We start from the raw sequence: 16618 nt of genomic DNA, 5'->3' as shown, positions 1-16618 counted from the left end.
CTCAGGGACCAGATCATGTAGCACCCTGTAGGACATAAAAACAATTTTGGATTCTGTTCTTACTCTAACAGAAAGTCATTGGGGGTTTTTAACCAGTGGTTCATGACTCACAGGAATTAACCTGAATGGGCAAAAAAAAAAAAACCACAACTATACTTGATAGAAATTTAATTTACTTTAATTATGAATATAAACAACAGACTACATTAGTATTACCAAGGCCTGTGATGTCACCAATGAAAATCACAGAAATATTTATATCACATTATAGTTATTACAGATATCTTAGAATATCTTTTTTTTTTTTTTTTTTGGCCATGCCATGCAGTATGCGGGATCTAAGTTCCCCAACCAGGGATCTAACCCATCCTCCCTGAAGTGGAACCACAGAGCCCTAATCCACCAGGGAATTCCCCAGAATATCTTTATATTCATCACTATTAGATCTTGTTATTTAATGTGCCAATAATGAAGCACATAACTATATCAGAGCTTTGAATTTTTTGTTAAACATTTTAAATATTATATCTCAATATAATTGGCTTTCTTTGAGACGTGTTATTTGGTACATTGTTATAAATTCTCCTAGGAAGGATTCCATAGACTTCATCAGTTTTCTGAAGGGGTCCATGACACAAACAGGTTAAGATCTCTAATGACCCACATGGGAAAGGAATCTAAATAAGAGTAGATATATGTATATGTAGAACTGATTCACTTTGCTATACACCTGAAACTAACACAACATTGTAAATCAACTATACTCAAATTAAAAAAAATTTTTTAATCTACTTAAAAAAACAAAACTGTTGCATGCAAGGGTCTTATTCAGAAGAGTGCATGAACTGAGTTGCTTGATGTGGCTGCTGTGTGGAGAATGGTACTTGGGAGCCAAAGTGGGATCATGGAGAGCAGAGCAGAGAAGAGATGATAGTGGTGAAAACAAATGGACTGATATGCCTGACTAAAGCAGTCTAAGGAGAAATAAAGAATAGATGGAGGAGCAACTAGGACAGGAGATTGAGACCCAGGATACTGCAAAATTTAAATTCAGGTAGAAAAGCAGTAGCCAGAACAGGACACCTAAAGAATGGCTGGAAAATAAAAAGAAAGCTAAGATTGTGTGGCATCATAGAAGCCAACTAAGAAAAGTACTACAAAAAGAGGAATAGATCATTTACGTCAATTGCTGTGGAAACCAGATGAAATTAGAGATTTCTACTTCCAGCCAAGATAGGTTAACAGGGACGAGATTTACCTTCCCGCTTGACACACCTAATAAACTAGAAAAAAGTATGTGAAACAGTTTTCTAACATTGGACATCAGGCATAACAAGACAGTGATCCCTGAGGAAAGGGAAACAAATGAAATGAATCTTATCATTGACCCAGGTTACTGTCAAGTTATAAGCCTAAGAGCTGGAATGGGAACCTAGGCAGAGCACAAGAGGCCAAAGTAGGCAGTCTTCAGAGCAAAGAAGTAGAGGGAAGAGAGCTGCTCAGAGAGAGAGAGTTCCACAAATATGCAGAGGTTCTCCCTTGACTCTTCATCTGAGTACTAATTAGTGCATTTACTGAGAAAACTGACAAAGGCAAAGGAAAGTATAAGAAGGAACAATTCTTGGAGCTCACAAAGGGCCAGGAATAGTTCTTATTAAACCAACCAAAGTGAGGAATCTCTAAATTCATGGGGAATTTAGTTGAATCTTAAGAAAAGTATTAACTCAGTGTAGGAAAATTATTCCCAGACTAAAACTCAGCTCTGAGCCCAGCAAACAAGGCCCAACAGCAAATTTCAAAAGTATCAAACTGTTTCCAAGTAATTTAAATGTGTTCCAGAACAAGATTCAATAATATGTATAAGAATTCAAAAATAACCAATGAGTAAAATTTACAATGTCTGGCATCTAATCAAAAATCTCCAGGCAAGAAAAACAGCAGGAAAATAGTACCCAAAATGAAGAAAAAAAATCAATCAATAGAAATAGACCCAGAAATGACACACTTGATAGAAATAGTAGGAACATTAAACAATTATTATAACTATATTTTATATGTTCCCAAAGGAGAGAGGGAACCAAAAATAATTTGAACAAATAATGAAAAAAAATTTCCAAATTTGATGAAAACTGAAAACCCACAGATCTAAGAAGCTCAATAGATTCCAAGCGCAAGAAACACAAGGAACACTACGCCAAGGCACACCATAGTCAAATTGCTTAAAAACAGTGATAAGAAAAATTATAAAGCATCCAGAGAAAATCATCACAATCTGTATAAAGGAAAAAACAAGAAATATCACAGAGTTCTCATTAGAAACAATGCAAACCATAAGACAATAGAGCAATATCTTTAAAGTAATGAAAGGAAAAAAACTCAAATTAGAATACTACCTGCAGAAAAATACCTTTCAAAAATGAAGGCAACATACAGAATTTTTAGGTAAAAGAAGGCTAAAACAATTCATCACCTGTAGATGTAGTGCAGACTACAAGAAATGTTAAAGGAAGTCCTTTAGGCAAAAGAAAATGGTACCAGGTGGAAATCTGAATCTATACAAAGGAATGAAGAGTATCAAAATGTTCTATCTAGGGGCTTCCCTGGTGGCGCAGTGGTTGAGAGTCCGCCTGCCGATGCGGGAGACACGGGTTCGTGCCCCGGTCTGGGAGGATACCACATGCCGCAGAGCGGCTGGGCCTGTGTGCCGTGGCCGCTGAGCCTGCGCATCCGGAGCCTGTGCTCCGCAGCGGGAGAGGCCGCAGCGGTGAGAGGCCCGCGTACCGCAAAAAAAAAAAAAATGTTCTACCTATACAAAGGAATGAAGAGTCTCAATAATGTTTTTTAAATAATCTACTTTAAAGAAAAAAAGCATTATAGTGTGGGGTAAAGGTAAAAATGTATAAAAACAATAGCCAAAAGACTGGAAATGGAAGTATTCTATTCAAGGTTCTTAAATGGTATATACTATTATATTACTTGAAGGTAGACTGTGATGTTAGTGGCAGTCAAAGTATATTCTAGAGCAAAAAAGTTACCTGGGATAAAGAAGGTTATTTGAAAATTATAAAAGGATCCACCTATCAAGAACTGAAAAAAGAAACAGACAAATTCACAATTATATTCACAGATTTTAATACCCTCTCTTAAATATTGATAGAATAGGTAGATAAAAATTCAACTGGGATATAGATGACTTTAATAGCACTGTCAACTAACTTGACAACAACCAAGCTGACAACCAACTAACAGACATTTATGCAAGAATCCACCTATCAACAGAAAAATACATTCTTTTCAAATGTACCTGAAACATTTACCAAGATAGATCATAACACAAGTCTCAACAAACTTTAAAAATTTCAAATAATGCAAAGTATATTACCTGACCAAAATAGAATTAAATCAGAAATCAAGAATAAAAGTGGCCTGGGAAATCTTGAAATATTTGGAAGCTAAATAACTCACTTCTAAATAATACACGATCAAAGAAGATATCAAAAGAGAAATTCAAAAGTATTTTGAACTGAATGAAAATAAAAACCAAACATAATCAAAACATGTGGTATGAAGATTAAAGTGGTACTGAGGAAGAAATTTATACTACTAATCACCTATATTATATTAAAAAGAAAGATCTCAAATGAATAAACTTCCCCTTTAAGAAACTAGAAAGGGGCTTCCCTGGTGGCGCAGTGGTTGAGAGTCCGCCTGCCGATGCAGGGGACACGGGTTCGTGTCCCGGTCTGGGAAGATCCCACATGCCGCGGAGTGGCTGGGCCCGTGAGCCATGGCCGCTGAGCCTGCACGTCCGGAGCCTGTGCTCCACAACGGGAGAGGCCACAACAGCGAGAGGCCCGCATACCGCAAGAAAAAAAAAAAAAAGAAACTAAAAGGAAGAAAATAATTATAAAGAAGAAACATCAATGAAATCCAAACCTGCTTCTTTGAGAACATCAATAAACTGAAAAGCTCTGGACTGACTGAGCAAATGAAAAGAGAGAAGACACAAATTACCAATATTAAGAATGAGAGTGGTGATATCACTACAGATTCTACAGCTATTAAAAGAATAATAAAGTAATCTTATGGAAACTAATCCTACAACTCCAATGAAATGGACAAATTCTTTGAAGGACACAAACTACCAAAGCCTACTCAAGAATAAAATAATAGCTTGAATAATCTTATATCAATTAAAAAGAAATTGAATTTGAAGTTAAAACCTTTTTCATAAAGAAAACTGAAGGCCCAGGTGGTTTTACTTGTGAATTCTATGAAGTAGAAAATTGAAGAGGAAGAAGATTCCATTCTGAGCACAACATTACTCTGATATCAAAATTAGAGCTATTACAAGAAAAGAAAATTATAGACAAATATCCTTTATGAAAACAGATGGAAAAATTGTTAACAAAATTTTAGCAAATCTAACCAACAATATATGAAAAGAATAATACATCATCACCAAGTAGGGTTTATCCAAGGAGTGCAAGCTTGGTTTAAAGTTCAGAAATTAATGTAATTTCCCTTACTAAAAATATAAAAGAAAAAACTATCTAATCATCTCAATCAAAGCAAAAAGCTCATTTGGCAAAATGCACCATCCATTCCTGATAACTCTCAGGAAACTAGGAATTTAAAGAAATTCCCTCAACCTGATAGAGGGAATCAACCAAAAATCTACAGCTGACAATATACTAAATGGTGAAAGATCAGGAATGAGGCAAGTATGTACACTTTCACCACTTCTCCTCAACTGAAAGTTCCAGCCTGTGCAATAGGGCCAGAAAATAAAAGGCATCCAGATAGAAAAGAAAGATATAAAACTGTCTTTATTCACAAACAACATAATTACAACATGATTATCATTCTATGGAATCCACAAGAAAAGGTACTATGGTGTCACACCAAAAAAAGGTACTACAACTGACAACTGAGTTTGGCTGACAACTGATCAGAATATGTGATCAATATATAAAAATCAACTCTAATTCTATAATCTAAAAACAAAAAGTAGGAAAATGAAATTCAAAACAGTGTCATGTACAGTAGTATCAAAAATATTAAATACTTGGAGATAAATTTGATAAAGATTATAAGACCCCCACACTGAAATATATAAAATATTACTAAGAAAAATGGAAGCAGACCTAAATAGAGGGAAATACCACGTATGTGAATTAAAAAATTCAATATTATTAAGATGTCAGTTCTCCCCAGATTGGTCTATAGGTTCAAGGCAATCCCAGTAAACATCTTAGCAGGCTTTTTTGTAGAATTTGACAATCTGATTCTAGATGGAAATTCGAAAGGATAAAATGGGTAAAACAACTTTTAAAAAGAACAAAGTTGTAGGATTTATAATTCCTAATTCCAATTTTTAATACAAAGCTATAGTAATCAAAATAATGTGCTATTGGAACAAAAATAGACAAATAGATCAATAGAGCAGAATAGAGTGTCAAGAAATAGACCCACACACATATGGTCAACTGTTTAGACGAAAGTGGCAAAGGCAGTTCAATAGAGAATGTATAGTCTTTTTAAGAAATGATGCTGAAAGAATTACATATCTATTCAAAAGACTCATCCTCAATCCATACCTCAAAGCACAGATGAAAATTAACTATAAATGGAATACAGACCTTACTGAAAAACCTAAAGTTAGAAACTTTTCATAAGAAAATACAGTAGAAAATCTTTATTACTTTGAATTAAGCAAAGATTTCCTAGCTATAAACACCAAAAACACAATTCATAAAAGAAAAAAATTGATAAATTAGACTTCACCAAAATCCATAAAATTGCTATTTGTAAAACTTCCTTTTTTTGGCTGCACCACATGGATCTTAGTTCCCTGACCAGGGATCGAACCTGGACTCCAGCTGTGAAAGCACTGAGTCCTAACCACTGGACCGCCAGGGAATTCCCTGTAAAACTTTTTAAGAAATGAAAACATAGGCCATAAACTGGAAGAAAATATTTGTGTCACATATGTGATAAAGGACTGTGTCCAGAATATACAAAGAACTCCCAAAGCACAGTAATAAAAATACCAATAACCCAATTGAAAAATGGGCAGAAGATTTTAATAGACATTTTGCCAAAGAAGATATGCATATGGGAAATGAGCACACAAAAAGATGCCTAAAATCATTAGGCATTAGAGAAATGCAAATTAAATCATAACCGAGATGTCATGATACACCTGTTAGAATGATTATATCTAAAAAGACTGTACCAAGTATTGGTGATGATGTGGAGCATCTAGAACTCCACATTTTGTTGGTGGGAATAAAAAATTAGTAATCCCACTTCAGAAAATCATTTAGCAGTTTCTTAAAAAGTTAAACATATACCTACTATGATCCAGCCACTCCTTTTCTAGGTTTTTACCCAAGAGAAATCAAAGCATATGTTCACACAAAGTCTTGTATGTGGGTATTTATAGTAGCTTTATTTGTAATAGCCCCAAACTTGGAATGACCCAAACTTATGTCAACAGATAAATTTTGGTATATCCATACAATGGAATACTACTCAGCAATGAAAATGAATGAAATATTAATTCATGCAACAGAATGAATAAATCTCAAAGTAATTATGTTGAGCAAAAGAATCCAGACGAAAAGAGCACATACTATGTGATTCCATTTATTAAAAGAAAACTCTAGAAATTGCAAAACAATCTATAGTGACAGAAAACACATGAGTGGTTTTAGTGGAAGAGCACTGGCAGCTGAGAGGTATGGAAGAAACGGAATACAAAAGCAGGAGAAAACTTACAGGGGTAATGGATATGTTCACTATGTTGACTGTGGTGAAGGTTTCATGGGTGTGTAGTTATGTCTAAACTTTTCAAATTGTACATTTTAAATATGTGCAGCTTATTGCATGAAAATTATAACACAATAAAGCTCTAAAATATATCAGATTAAATCTTTAAGAGATTTGTTTAGCTTTTTTAAATGTTTTCATATCTCTTTACAAAATGCCTCTAATTTCATATATTTTTATATCAAATTCTGTTAAAACATGCTATAACCTGTAACACAGGTAGCACAGAGTCCGTCATGATTTTACTAAAAATTTTCATTTTGTTTTGATCCTATTTCATTTTATTCTTTTCTAGCTTATAACTTTATTTAAATAATACCCATTTTTTTCCATCTGTTTTATATTTTTAGAGGCAAAAGGGTAGATTATTCTGTAGGAGCAAGACAGCCCTCCTACATTTACTGGCTCTGTAATTTACTGGTGTTGTTCCTAGGACATGCTAAGCCTTAGTTTCCTTACAAAATGAGGTAATTTTATAAAGAATTTGACAAAAAAGAAAATCTGTGTTTAGTGCTCCACAGAGAGTTGGAATGGAACTTTTAAAATTTCTGTATATTCTGTTGGACAGTGACCTAACTGAAAAATAAGGCTCTTTATGATGTTAATCTTCAGAAAACTTCAGAAAGAAAGATAATAGGTAATCAAATTATTAAGTAACCCCAGGTTTAGCCAATCCTGAAAATAGACTTTAAAGGCTTTAGAATTTTAAAAGTTCTTTTGTTCAAACAATGGAGTTTCTATTATAGTTGCCAGACTAAAATTAAAGCAAGAATTATAAACTATTTTATAATCTTTCCTGACGTCTTTCTCTGGTTATTAGGTTCATAAACGCCATTACTTCAAGAGTGAATGCCGTGAGGAAGTTTTAACATATGAAATGCCTAGTAGTTCGCTGTCTACTTTCCTATTCAAAATAATTACTCACTACAAAATTACTCATAAGATTTTTTAAGTTTCTGAAATAAATCCTCTACATATTCCAGACAAGAGTAAGGGGAATTCACCATTGTGTTATTTATCCTCTGATTATTGTGACCACTACCTCCCCATAGCACCCTCCATGGATCCCAGGAAAGACTGGCAGATACCAGAGCTACTTGCAGTGTTCTTTCTCTGTATAAGATCTGGGATTTTGCATAATATTATCCTTCCTTTTATAATAACATCGGCAACAGCTAACATTTATTGGGTACTTACTGTTTGCAAATACTGAGTTAAGCTTAATTCTAAAAACAATCCTCAGACTTCCCTGGTGGCTCAGTGGTTAAGAAACCACCTGCCAATGCAGGGGACACGGGTTCAAACCCTGGTCAGGGAAGATCCCACATGCTGTGGAGCAACTAAGCCCATGCACCACAACTACTGAGCCTGTGCTCTAGAGCCCACAATCCACAATCACTGAAGCCCACGCACCTAGAGCCGTTGCTCCGCAATGAGAGAAGCCACAGCAATGAGAAGCCCACGCACCGCAATGAAGAGTAGCCCCCACTCACCACAACTAGAGAAAGCCCATGCGCAGCAACGAAGACCCAATGCAGCCAAAACTAAATAAATAAATTTAATAAAATAAAATAAAAAAATAAAAACAATCCTCTACTCAGCCATAAAAAGGAATTAAATAATGCCATTTCTAGCAACATGGATGTACCTAGAGATTATTTTACTAAGTGAAGTAAATCAGAGAAAGACAAATATCATATGATATCACTTATATGTGGAATCTAAAAGAATGATACAAATGAACTTATTTACAAAATAGAAACAGACTCACAAACTTACAGTTACCAAAGGGGAAAGGTGGGCGGTGAGGGATAAATTAGGAGTTTGGGATCATATACTCATATACTCACTGCTATACATAAAATAGATAATCAACAAGGACCTACGGTATAGCACAGGGAACTCTACTCAATATTCTGTAATAACCTATATGGGAAAAGAATCTGAAAAAGAATGGTTATATGCATAACTGAATCACTTTGCTGTACACCTGAAACTAACACAACATTGTAAATCAACTATCCTCCAATATAAAATAAAACTTTTATTTTAAATCCTGTAAGATAGGAACTGATACCTTCCTCAGAAAGATGAGGAAACTGAGGCTTGGTGATTGTAAATAATATGTTCAGATATTGCAACACTTAACTTATAAATAGGAACCCCAAAACAAGCTTTTAACCAAGATATTAGAAAAATATTTCCATAAATAAGTCACAAAGCTAGAAAATTTTCAAGCTTAAAATGCTAGAAAAACTTTTATCTTTGTCTCTGCTTAGTTCCTATCTAGATTTTGTCCTATGCTAGAGCATGATATGCAATCCAGTTTAACAAGTGTAAAGGAAAATATGCCTGTCATTTCTTCTGTGAGTCTTAGCTCTCAGAACATGTGGGTTAGTTTGTACTTTTTTAATGATAGTGACTGAGTGAAATGCCAAAAGGTGATAAGTTGCACAAATAGTCACTTTTGTGTAAAAATTACTTTATGTTTTGAGATATTTATCAGTAATATGGGCAGTAAAATTTTTCTAAGAAAAATTCTACTTTCTACTCTGTTACCTATTATATTTGACATTTTACATTATAGATTTATTCAAGATTGGCTAACTTCTCTAGGTTCCATTATGCTCTCAAACTGGGGTTATAACCAAGGTATTTTATTTATAGACAAGTCTTCCTGAAGTTTCTCTTTAAAAAATTTTTAAATTAAACAAGTCTGAATGGCCTTCTGTGGTTCTGGGGACATTGGCTTCTGTTCTAAATGGAACTGTTCATCAAGTATTTTCCATCATCTTTGCAAAAATTGTAACTGTAAGTAAAATTTATTTGCTAATATTTTTAACAATTTTAAACAAAGTGTAACCTGAGAGAACAGACTTGGTATACTTTGACCCAGCAAGAGGAAAATTGGGACGTGTAGTAGGTCACCCCTAGTGTGGGATCCATGATAGAAAGGTTAACTAATGTTCTCAGGGGATAAGCCAGCCTCTATTGTGAAGTGTTTGGCTGGACCTTGTTGACTGGGCAATCAGTAAAGAAATTGCTTTGTTTTCTAATTCTGACTCCAGTGCTGTATCAGCATTCCAAAGCACTGAAGTAATAAAAGAGACAAATACGACCACTCTTTCTTTCAACTGGTCTGAACAATGGCCATTTTTTATTACCAGCCAGCTCAAAGAGAGGAAATAATGAGAGTTTGGGATTGTGCTGGGGAACCCAGGAGAGCTGATGAATTCATGGATCTTATTAGAGCCACCTTAAGTCTTCAGTCTCCTGGACTGTTGCTACACTGTGTCAACATAGATGCCAGTATATGTATAACTACTAATTTTAGGAACAATTTCTGGAGAAATTTATAAAGGTCTCATATTGCAGGTAGTACTCTGAATAGAGGAATATCAAGAAACCTGAGTTATGAGAAGTTATTAGAAATAATAACTCAATCAGAAAACTAATTTCAATAGTTTCTTTGAAAAAATGTGGTGATATTAATAGCAGATAGAGGACTCAATTGTCTGATCCTATATTTACATAGCTTAAGTGAGAGAATTAAGAGTGAATTATTTTTTTTTATTGAAGTAGTGAATTTTTTTTTATGTAATGAATGTAAAGGATAGAATAATGGTGCATTTTTTCCCCAGAAATGTGTGGAAATTACTATGTTGAAATTCATTTTTAAAATCCTGATGAATAGACATTTTAGTTTTTTCTCCTTCTTTTATAATATATTCTCCTCCAATCACCTGATTAAAAAAATCTATTCCTTTTCAGATGTTTGAAAATGATGATAAAACCACATTAAAGCATGATGCAGAAATTTATTCCATGATATTTGTAATTTTGGGTATTATTTGCTTTGTCAGTTATTTCATTCAGGTAAACTTTTAATGAATTAAACAAATATGTACGTGATTACTGTTTTATGTCATCCTATTTGAGTTAAAAATAGTAACTAAATATAATAACTAAATAAAATACAAATATGTAAATATAGTAACTAAATGTTCCAAAGAAATAGATAAGACAGTTAAAAATAAATGCAGATTTTTGTTTGTTTGTTTCTTTTCCAGGGATTATTTTATGGCAGAGCAGGAGAAATTTTAACCATGAGATTAAGACACTTGGCATTTAAAGCCATGTTATATCAGGTCAGTGTTTAGTTGGGCTTTTTTCTTATTTTATTTTAAACATGTTTTAAAATATTCTAGCTTTTAGTTTTTCTTCACATCAATTTCTTGACATAAGCTTTCCTTTGATCATTTAAAAGCATCCTTTTTTGTGTACCAAGCAGCAACTGTATTAGAATTATTGTACTGTATTTTCTAACAGAAGCAAGTCCAAAATTGTTATGTTCAAAAATGCAGTTTATAGAAAACAAGGTTTAGAGTCCACTCCCTGTTCCTTGCATTTATCTTGACAAATCTCTTTTAATGTATAATGTAGTTGTTCTAGAATCAGAATGGAGGCTGAATTAAAACTGAAAAGGAGTGTTAAGAACTACAGTATCTTGGGAAACATGTTTAAAAAGGAGTTAATTTCTATAGTTCTCATCCATCTGCACAGTTTAAGTTTTTTCATTGCTGACTTCTTAAGGCAGCCATTCTCTGAATTCAGATAGCATCAGTCTAGCTGGCAGGTTGGCTTGCCACAGCTGATCATTCACACCTGTGAAATAACTAAAACTAGGTGTATCAAATAGTAATCTTGAAAAGTGAGTCTTGGGGGCAAATGGCAGGAATGTCTCAGAGTGGCACCTCTAAAATTCTTTCAGAAGGCCAAGGTATATTGGGTTACCCTGAAAGCCAGTAATCATTTGAAGCCCTTTGCCACACTTTCTGTCACCAGAGCTCACCGTGTAGGGGCAAATAGCTTCCTGCCAGGGTCATTTCTTTTCAAAAGTAGAGTTACTGTCACTCCAGCCGAGTTGTCAAAACCAGTTTTTACATCTTGTGACTTTTAGCAGTAGTGCTCAAAGGACTGCTGAGTAACAAAACTCCTCCGCCTTTATGTGCTCTTAGAGGACAGCAAGATATAAAATGAAGCGAGTGGGACGTTTCCCATAGCAACTTAATGCTCTGAAGCAGTTGGTGCCTAACTTCTTCTCTCAAAAAGGTCCTGTCAGAGACAACTGCCGACACTCCTTAATCCAGAAAAACAAAAATCTACTTGAAGGGTCATAAAATGATTTAATGACTGCACATCTTGTGTCGCTCACATTAAGCTTGTACTTTTGGGGGGTTTTTTATGAACAATTTATGTCTTTACCTCAAATCTTTGATGAAATTAGGTGGGATTTTAATTAACTAATACTATGTTTCACACGACAATTTTGGTCATTTTTGTTTTTTGTGTATTTATGTTTTTACACATTCAAGGACATTTATTTTCAATTTTCAGGAGCTTTTGAAAATGTTTCCTGAATGTCTTAAATAAAAGAGTATAAACTTTAACTTTTCCAATCATTACTTTGAACTTTCTTTCTAGAGGATTACAGGATGCTTTTGGTGGAGGAGTCCCAAGGCCACAAGCCAGTTAAACCAGTGAATATTGTTAATCAAATATCCTGATGGCTGATACTGGATCTTACTCCTTTGCCTAGCATTAGCCACGTGAACAGTAGGACAGTAACATTCTTGGATTAAGTAGCTTCTGCCCATAAGAATACAGCAATCTGTAAACCATAAACTCTTCTTCAAAACACATAGAAAGACAAACAGACAGAAACTCTGTGCTATTCAGCAGATGTTATTAAATTCTCCCATAAATTCACCTGAGCCCCTTTCAGCTTACCATTTGTTTTCCCTCTTCATTCTTTAACACTCTTTTTGCTTATTTGCTTTCTTAAATTGAAAGAAAAGAGTAATGTATTTGGCCTTTTCTCAATAAATGTCTTAACGAATTTCACTTTTCTCTGTAGTAAGGGAAGTTCCTAATGTACAGTTTCACCCTAACTCCTATTACCTGTTTGGTTTTTTTTTCCCTAAGATAAGATATTTTAAGTCTTAGAAATCATGCTGAAACTTGCAGTGCTTTTTATAACCATTTTGAAACCTCAGTTGAAATAGAGGTATTTATGGAATCAGGTGTGGTCTTTTTGTAGGTATAAAATCTCTATTTTATTTGATGACTTGAGATCCCTCCAGTTGAAAAGAATGTTCTAATTGTTGCTGACTTCAGTGGTTATAAATAATCCATTGCTTATTGTGTTTAAAGCTAAATTTATATTTCTTAATGAGAAATATTGACCTATAAATCTATTAGGTTTTTTAAAAGGTATGAAGTTTTTTTTTGCCTATTTCTCTCTAAATTGGATTGGCTAGGGCTTCTGTGGAGGGTCACTAAATCATAAGATGATGGCATTAGTGGAGATCACTAAGAAATCTCAAAAAGCTACTTCCAAAAGGATTTGAGGTAACAAATCCTGAAGCAGGAAAAACATGTCAGGAAACTCAGCTGTAACGTTTCAGTTAGATGAGAGGCAGAACAGGATAGTTGATTAAAAACTCTGGCATCTGGTTGCCTAGGTTTAAATCCTGGCCTCAGTTCTTTCCAGCTATGTGGCCTTGGGCAAGTTACTTAATCTCTCAGTACCTGTTTCCTCATATATAAAATATGGATAGTCATAGTATCCATCTCATAGAGTTGTGATGATTAAGTGAGAAAAGACATACCACGCACTTATAATAGTGCTACTGTAATTTTTTATTTCTAATAGAATTATTGGCAGGAAAAAAATGGATTTACTAGTATCAGAAAACCTGCTAGCCTAGCTTATAATCATTTTACCATCAGGAAGAGAAGAAGCAAGCTAATTTTTACTCAATACCAGTTGTGCTCCAGAAACTCTGCTAAGTGTTTTAGCATATAATGCCTATGCTGGAAAACAATCTCTAGAGTGCATAATTGCTGACTTGTTGAAAAGCAGTTTTGGATATCTTGCTGACTGAACATCAGAGAAAGACTAAGACTAGTCATATATGTATCCTTTGCCTTGCGTATTATAGCAATTACTATACTATAGAATCAGGAATGTAATAGTAAGTGATAAATTCTTTTTCTACATTTTTACTTTATATTGTATCTAGAAATTCTTTGTGTATTCCATGTCATGTTGAAATATAGAAAGAATTATGCAATGTAAAATATATATATATATATTTTAGTATACAATAAAAAACAGGTAATGTCTTCTAGATCAAGAGTGCTGTAGTTACTGTCATTGCTGATGTGTGTTCATGGTATGTTAGGCTCTTGACTCGGGTTGTATTCTCAAAGTGGCTACTGTGTAGTGCATATCATGATCTCTATAAGATGCCCTTCGGGTGTCTAGGACCCTAAACTCTTTGGGACACCTTCCCAATCCAGGGGTTTAAAGAGTAGTGATGTCATGCCAGGGTTGTAATTCCCCTGGCCGCTGCCGTATTCCTCCACAGGGGCTTTCTTCTCACACAACAGCATGACTAATGCACAGCCTTCTATCTCTCTTGCTTTTGTTTCCTTAATTGGCAAAAATGTGTAACCTGGGCATCAGGGCCCTGGCTGGGTTGTAGTAAGCCAACAGTTCTTTTGCTCTTCACTCACTAAAAATCAGTCATTTTTTTGGAGACAGTCTGCATGTAGTTTAATCCACAAGAGATATAACTGGTTTGAGTGCATGGGAGGAAACAGTCAATAACTAATAAAAGGAAATCAGCATTCCTCAAGTTGAGAGGTGCTAAGAAGTGCTATCTCTATTTGCTGTTGAAAATGAAATTGGTTATAACATTAGGCTTTTATTGCTTGTATTTTTGACCTGTCTCCTTCAAATTGCATGCTTTGTGGCTGCAGAGTTTTTACAGCAGCCTTTCTGCATCTTTAGCTTCCCACAAGGCCCAATACTTATAAGATCTAAGGGGGAATATGAAGTGTCAGGGAAAATCTCACCTATCTGGGTCCTGAAGAGAAGGAGACAGACTTATTTTTTATCATTTATATGTTTAGACAGAAAGGTTTGGAAATATTTCTAAACTGTGTTGTGCATTACTTTACTTTTTAGGTAAAATCTGCTCTCCACAAATTACTTGTGGAGTAAAATTACAAATTATTTTGTGGTTCGAAATGACCATTTTAAACATTGATTATTATACAATATTGCAGCATGGTAATGAGTCCAAGCTGTTGGGCTTAAGTTCTTCAGTTTGTATCTAAATATAGATCTTTGTGAAGTAAGAAACAAAAGTTATTTGATCCATAGTTTTTACAAGAATTAAGTGCCTGTGAGTAAGGAGGCAGGCAAATGGCTTCTAAGTTAATGTAGCAAAACCGCAAGTCAGAAAAGGATCTTTTTGATGACCATATGTTAATTCCCTTTTTTCTCTAGGATATCTCCTGGTTTGATGGTAAGGAAAACAGCACAGGAGCCTTGACAACAATATTAGCCATAGATACAGCACAAATTCAAGGAGTACGTATATTGCTTTTATTTTTAATTAATTAATTTATTTATTTTTGGCTGCATTGGGTCTTCGTTGCTGTGCGCGGGCTTTCTCTGGTTGTGAAGAGCGGGGGCTACTCTTCATTGGGGTGCGCGGGCTTCTAATTTCGGTGCCTTCTCTTATTGCGGAGCATGGGCTTTAGGCTCGCGGGCTTCAGTAGCTGTGGGGTGCGAGCTCCAGAGCGCAGGCTCAGTAGTCGTGGCTCAGGGGCTTAGTTGCTCCACAGCATGTGGGATCTTCCTGGATCAGGGTTTGAACCCATGTCCCCTGAATTGGCCGGCAGATTCTTAACCACTGTGCCACCAGGAAAGTCCCTGCTTTTATTTTTAAATGGTGTATGTATATGGTATGCATGCATGCGTGTACACACATGTGTTTGTGCATATATGTGAGCTCTGCTGAGATGACCCACATCATTAAGGAGACCAGATATGTCTCAGGGCTAACAGGGAGCTCTCAGTGAAAGATATAAAGAAGCCTTTCAGTTCTGGACATTTTTAACCAAAATTAAAGGAGATTTAGGACATGTAATAGGATAACCAGAGGACTAAAGAAGATACCAAGAATGAGTTAGAGAAAAGAGCTCAGAATTAAATAGTAAGATAAGAAAAAGTAACAAAATGAAAACACACACACGTAACTTAGAAGTTTTAATAAAAGAATGAAGTTTAGTTTTTCCTTCCCCCCAGAAAATAAAATCTTATTTAGCATAATATGTAACATGTTAAATTCATATGCATCTGGAAATGATTCTGTGCTAGTTGTTATACAGATCAAGTTAAAGAGATATGTGTGATCATGACTGGTCACAATACGTATAAATACAATTCATGTTTATGAACCATATTCAAAATCAATGACAGAATGACCAGCATAATGTACGTCAAAGTGACACTTAAATATTTATGGGGAGGAGAGTAGTGTGGAAGAGATGAAGAGTAATTTATTAGTTTTCTTCCAATTATTTTAATAAAATTAACCTGTATATTACAAGCAGGATTTCAACTATAATTGAGAAAAGGAATGCAAAACAAGATTTCCCACTTTTAAGTGAGGTAAAGTTTTTGATCTCTGTTAAAATAAGAACTCATTATAGACTTTCCTTTTTCCTTATCATTCATGTGGGAGAAAAGGAAAGTCAATGATGCACCTCTGAATGACAGAAAAATCTTAAAAGTATTTTTTTGTTTGTTAGAAATACTGAAATGTTGATTACAGCATTGCTACCAGAGCAACAAATTGTCAACTGAAACAGCTCTTCAAAATTGTATTTTCTTTTGGAAGCTATTTCCACAGGACATGGTCACTAT

At 34.7% G+C, this 16618-nt stretch overlaps 1 protein-coding gene across 1 annotated transcript in view; it reads left to right on the top strand.

The window, feature by feature from the left end:
• Positions 1-16618, top strand: part of ABCB5 (ATP binding cassette subfamily B member 5) — a 137268-nt gene that overhangs the window by 86067 nt on the left and 34583 nt on the right. The window contains 4 exon segments of the mRNA XM_029233047.1: positions 9502-9645; positions 10606-10710; positions 10905-10982; positions 15194-15277. Coding sequence (XP_029088880.1) covers positions 9502-9645; positions 10606-10710; positions 10905-10982; positions 15194-15277 — 411 coding nt within the window.

Source organism: Monodon monoceros, unplaced genomic scaffold (assembly GCF_005190385.1).
Source record: "Monodon monoceros isolate NGI ecotype Baffin Bay Population unplaced genomic scaffold, NGI_Narwhal_1 Super_Scaffold_2, whole genome shotgun sequence".
Classification (NCBI taxonomy): domain Eukaryota; kingdom Metazoa; phylum Chordata; class Mammalia; order Artiodactyla; family Monodontidae; genus Monodon; species Monodon monoceros.
Note: the sequence above shows the minus strand (reverse complement) of the source record. Positions and strands in the feature narration are given on the sequence as shown.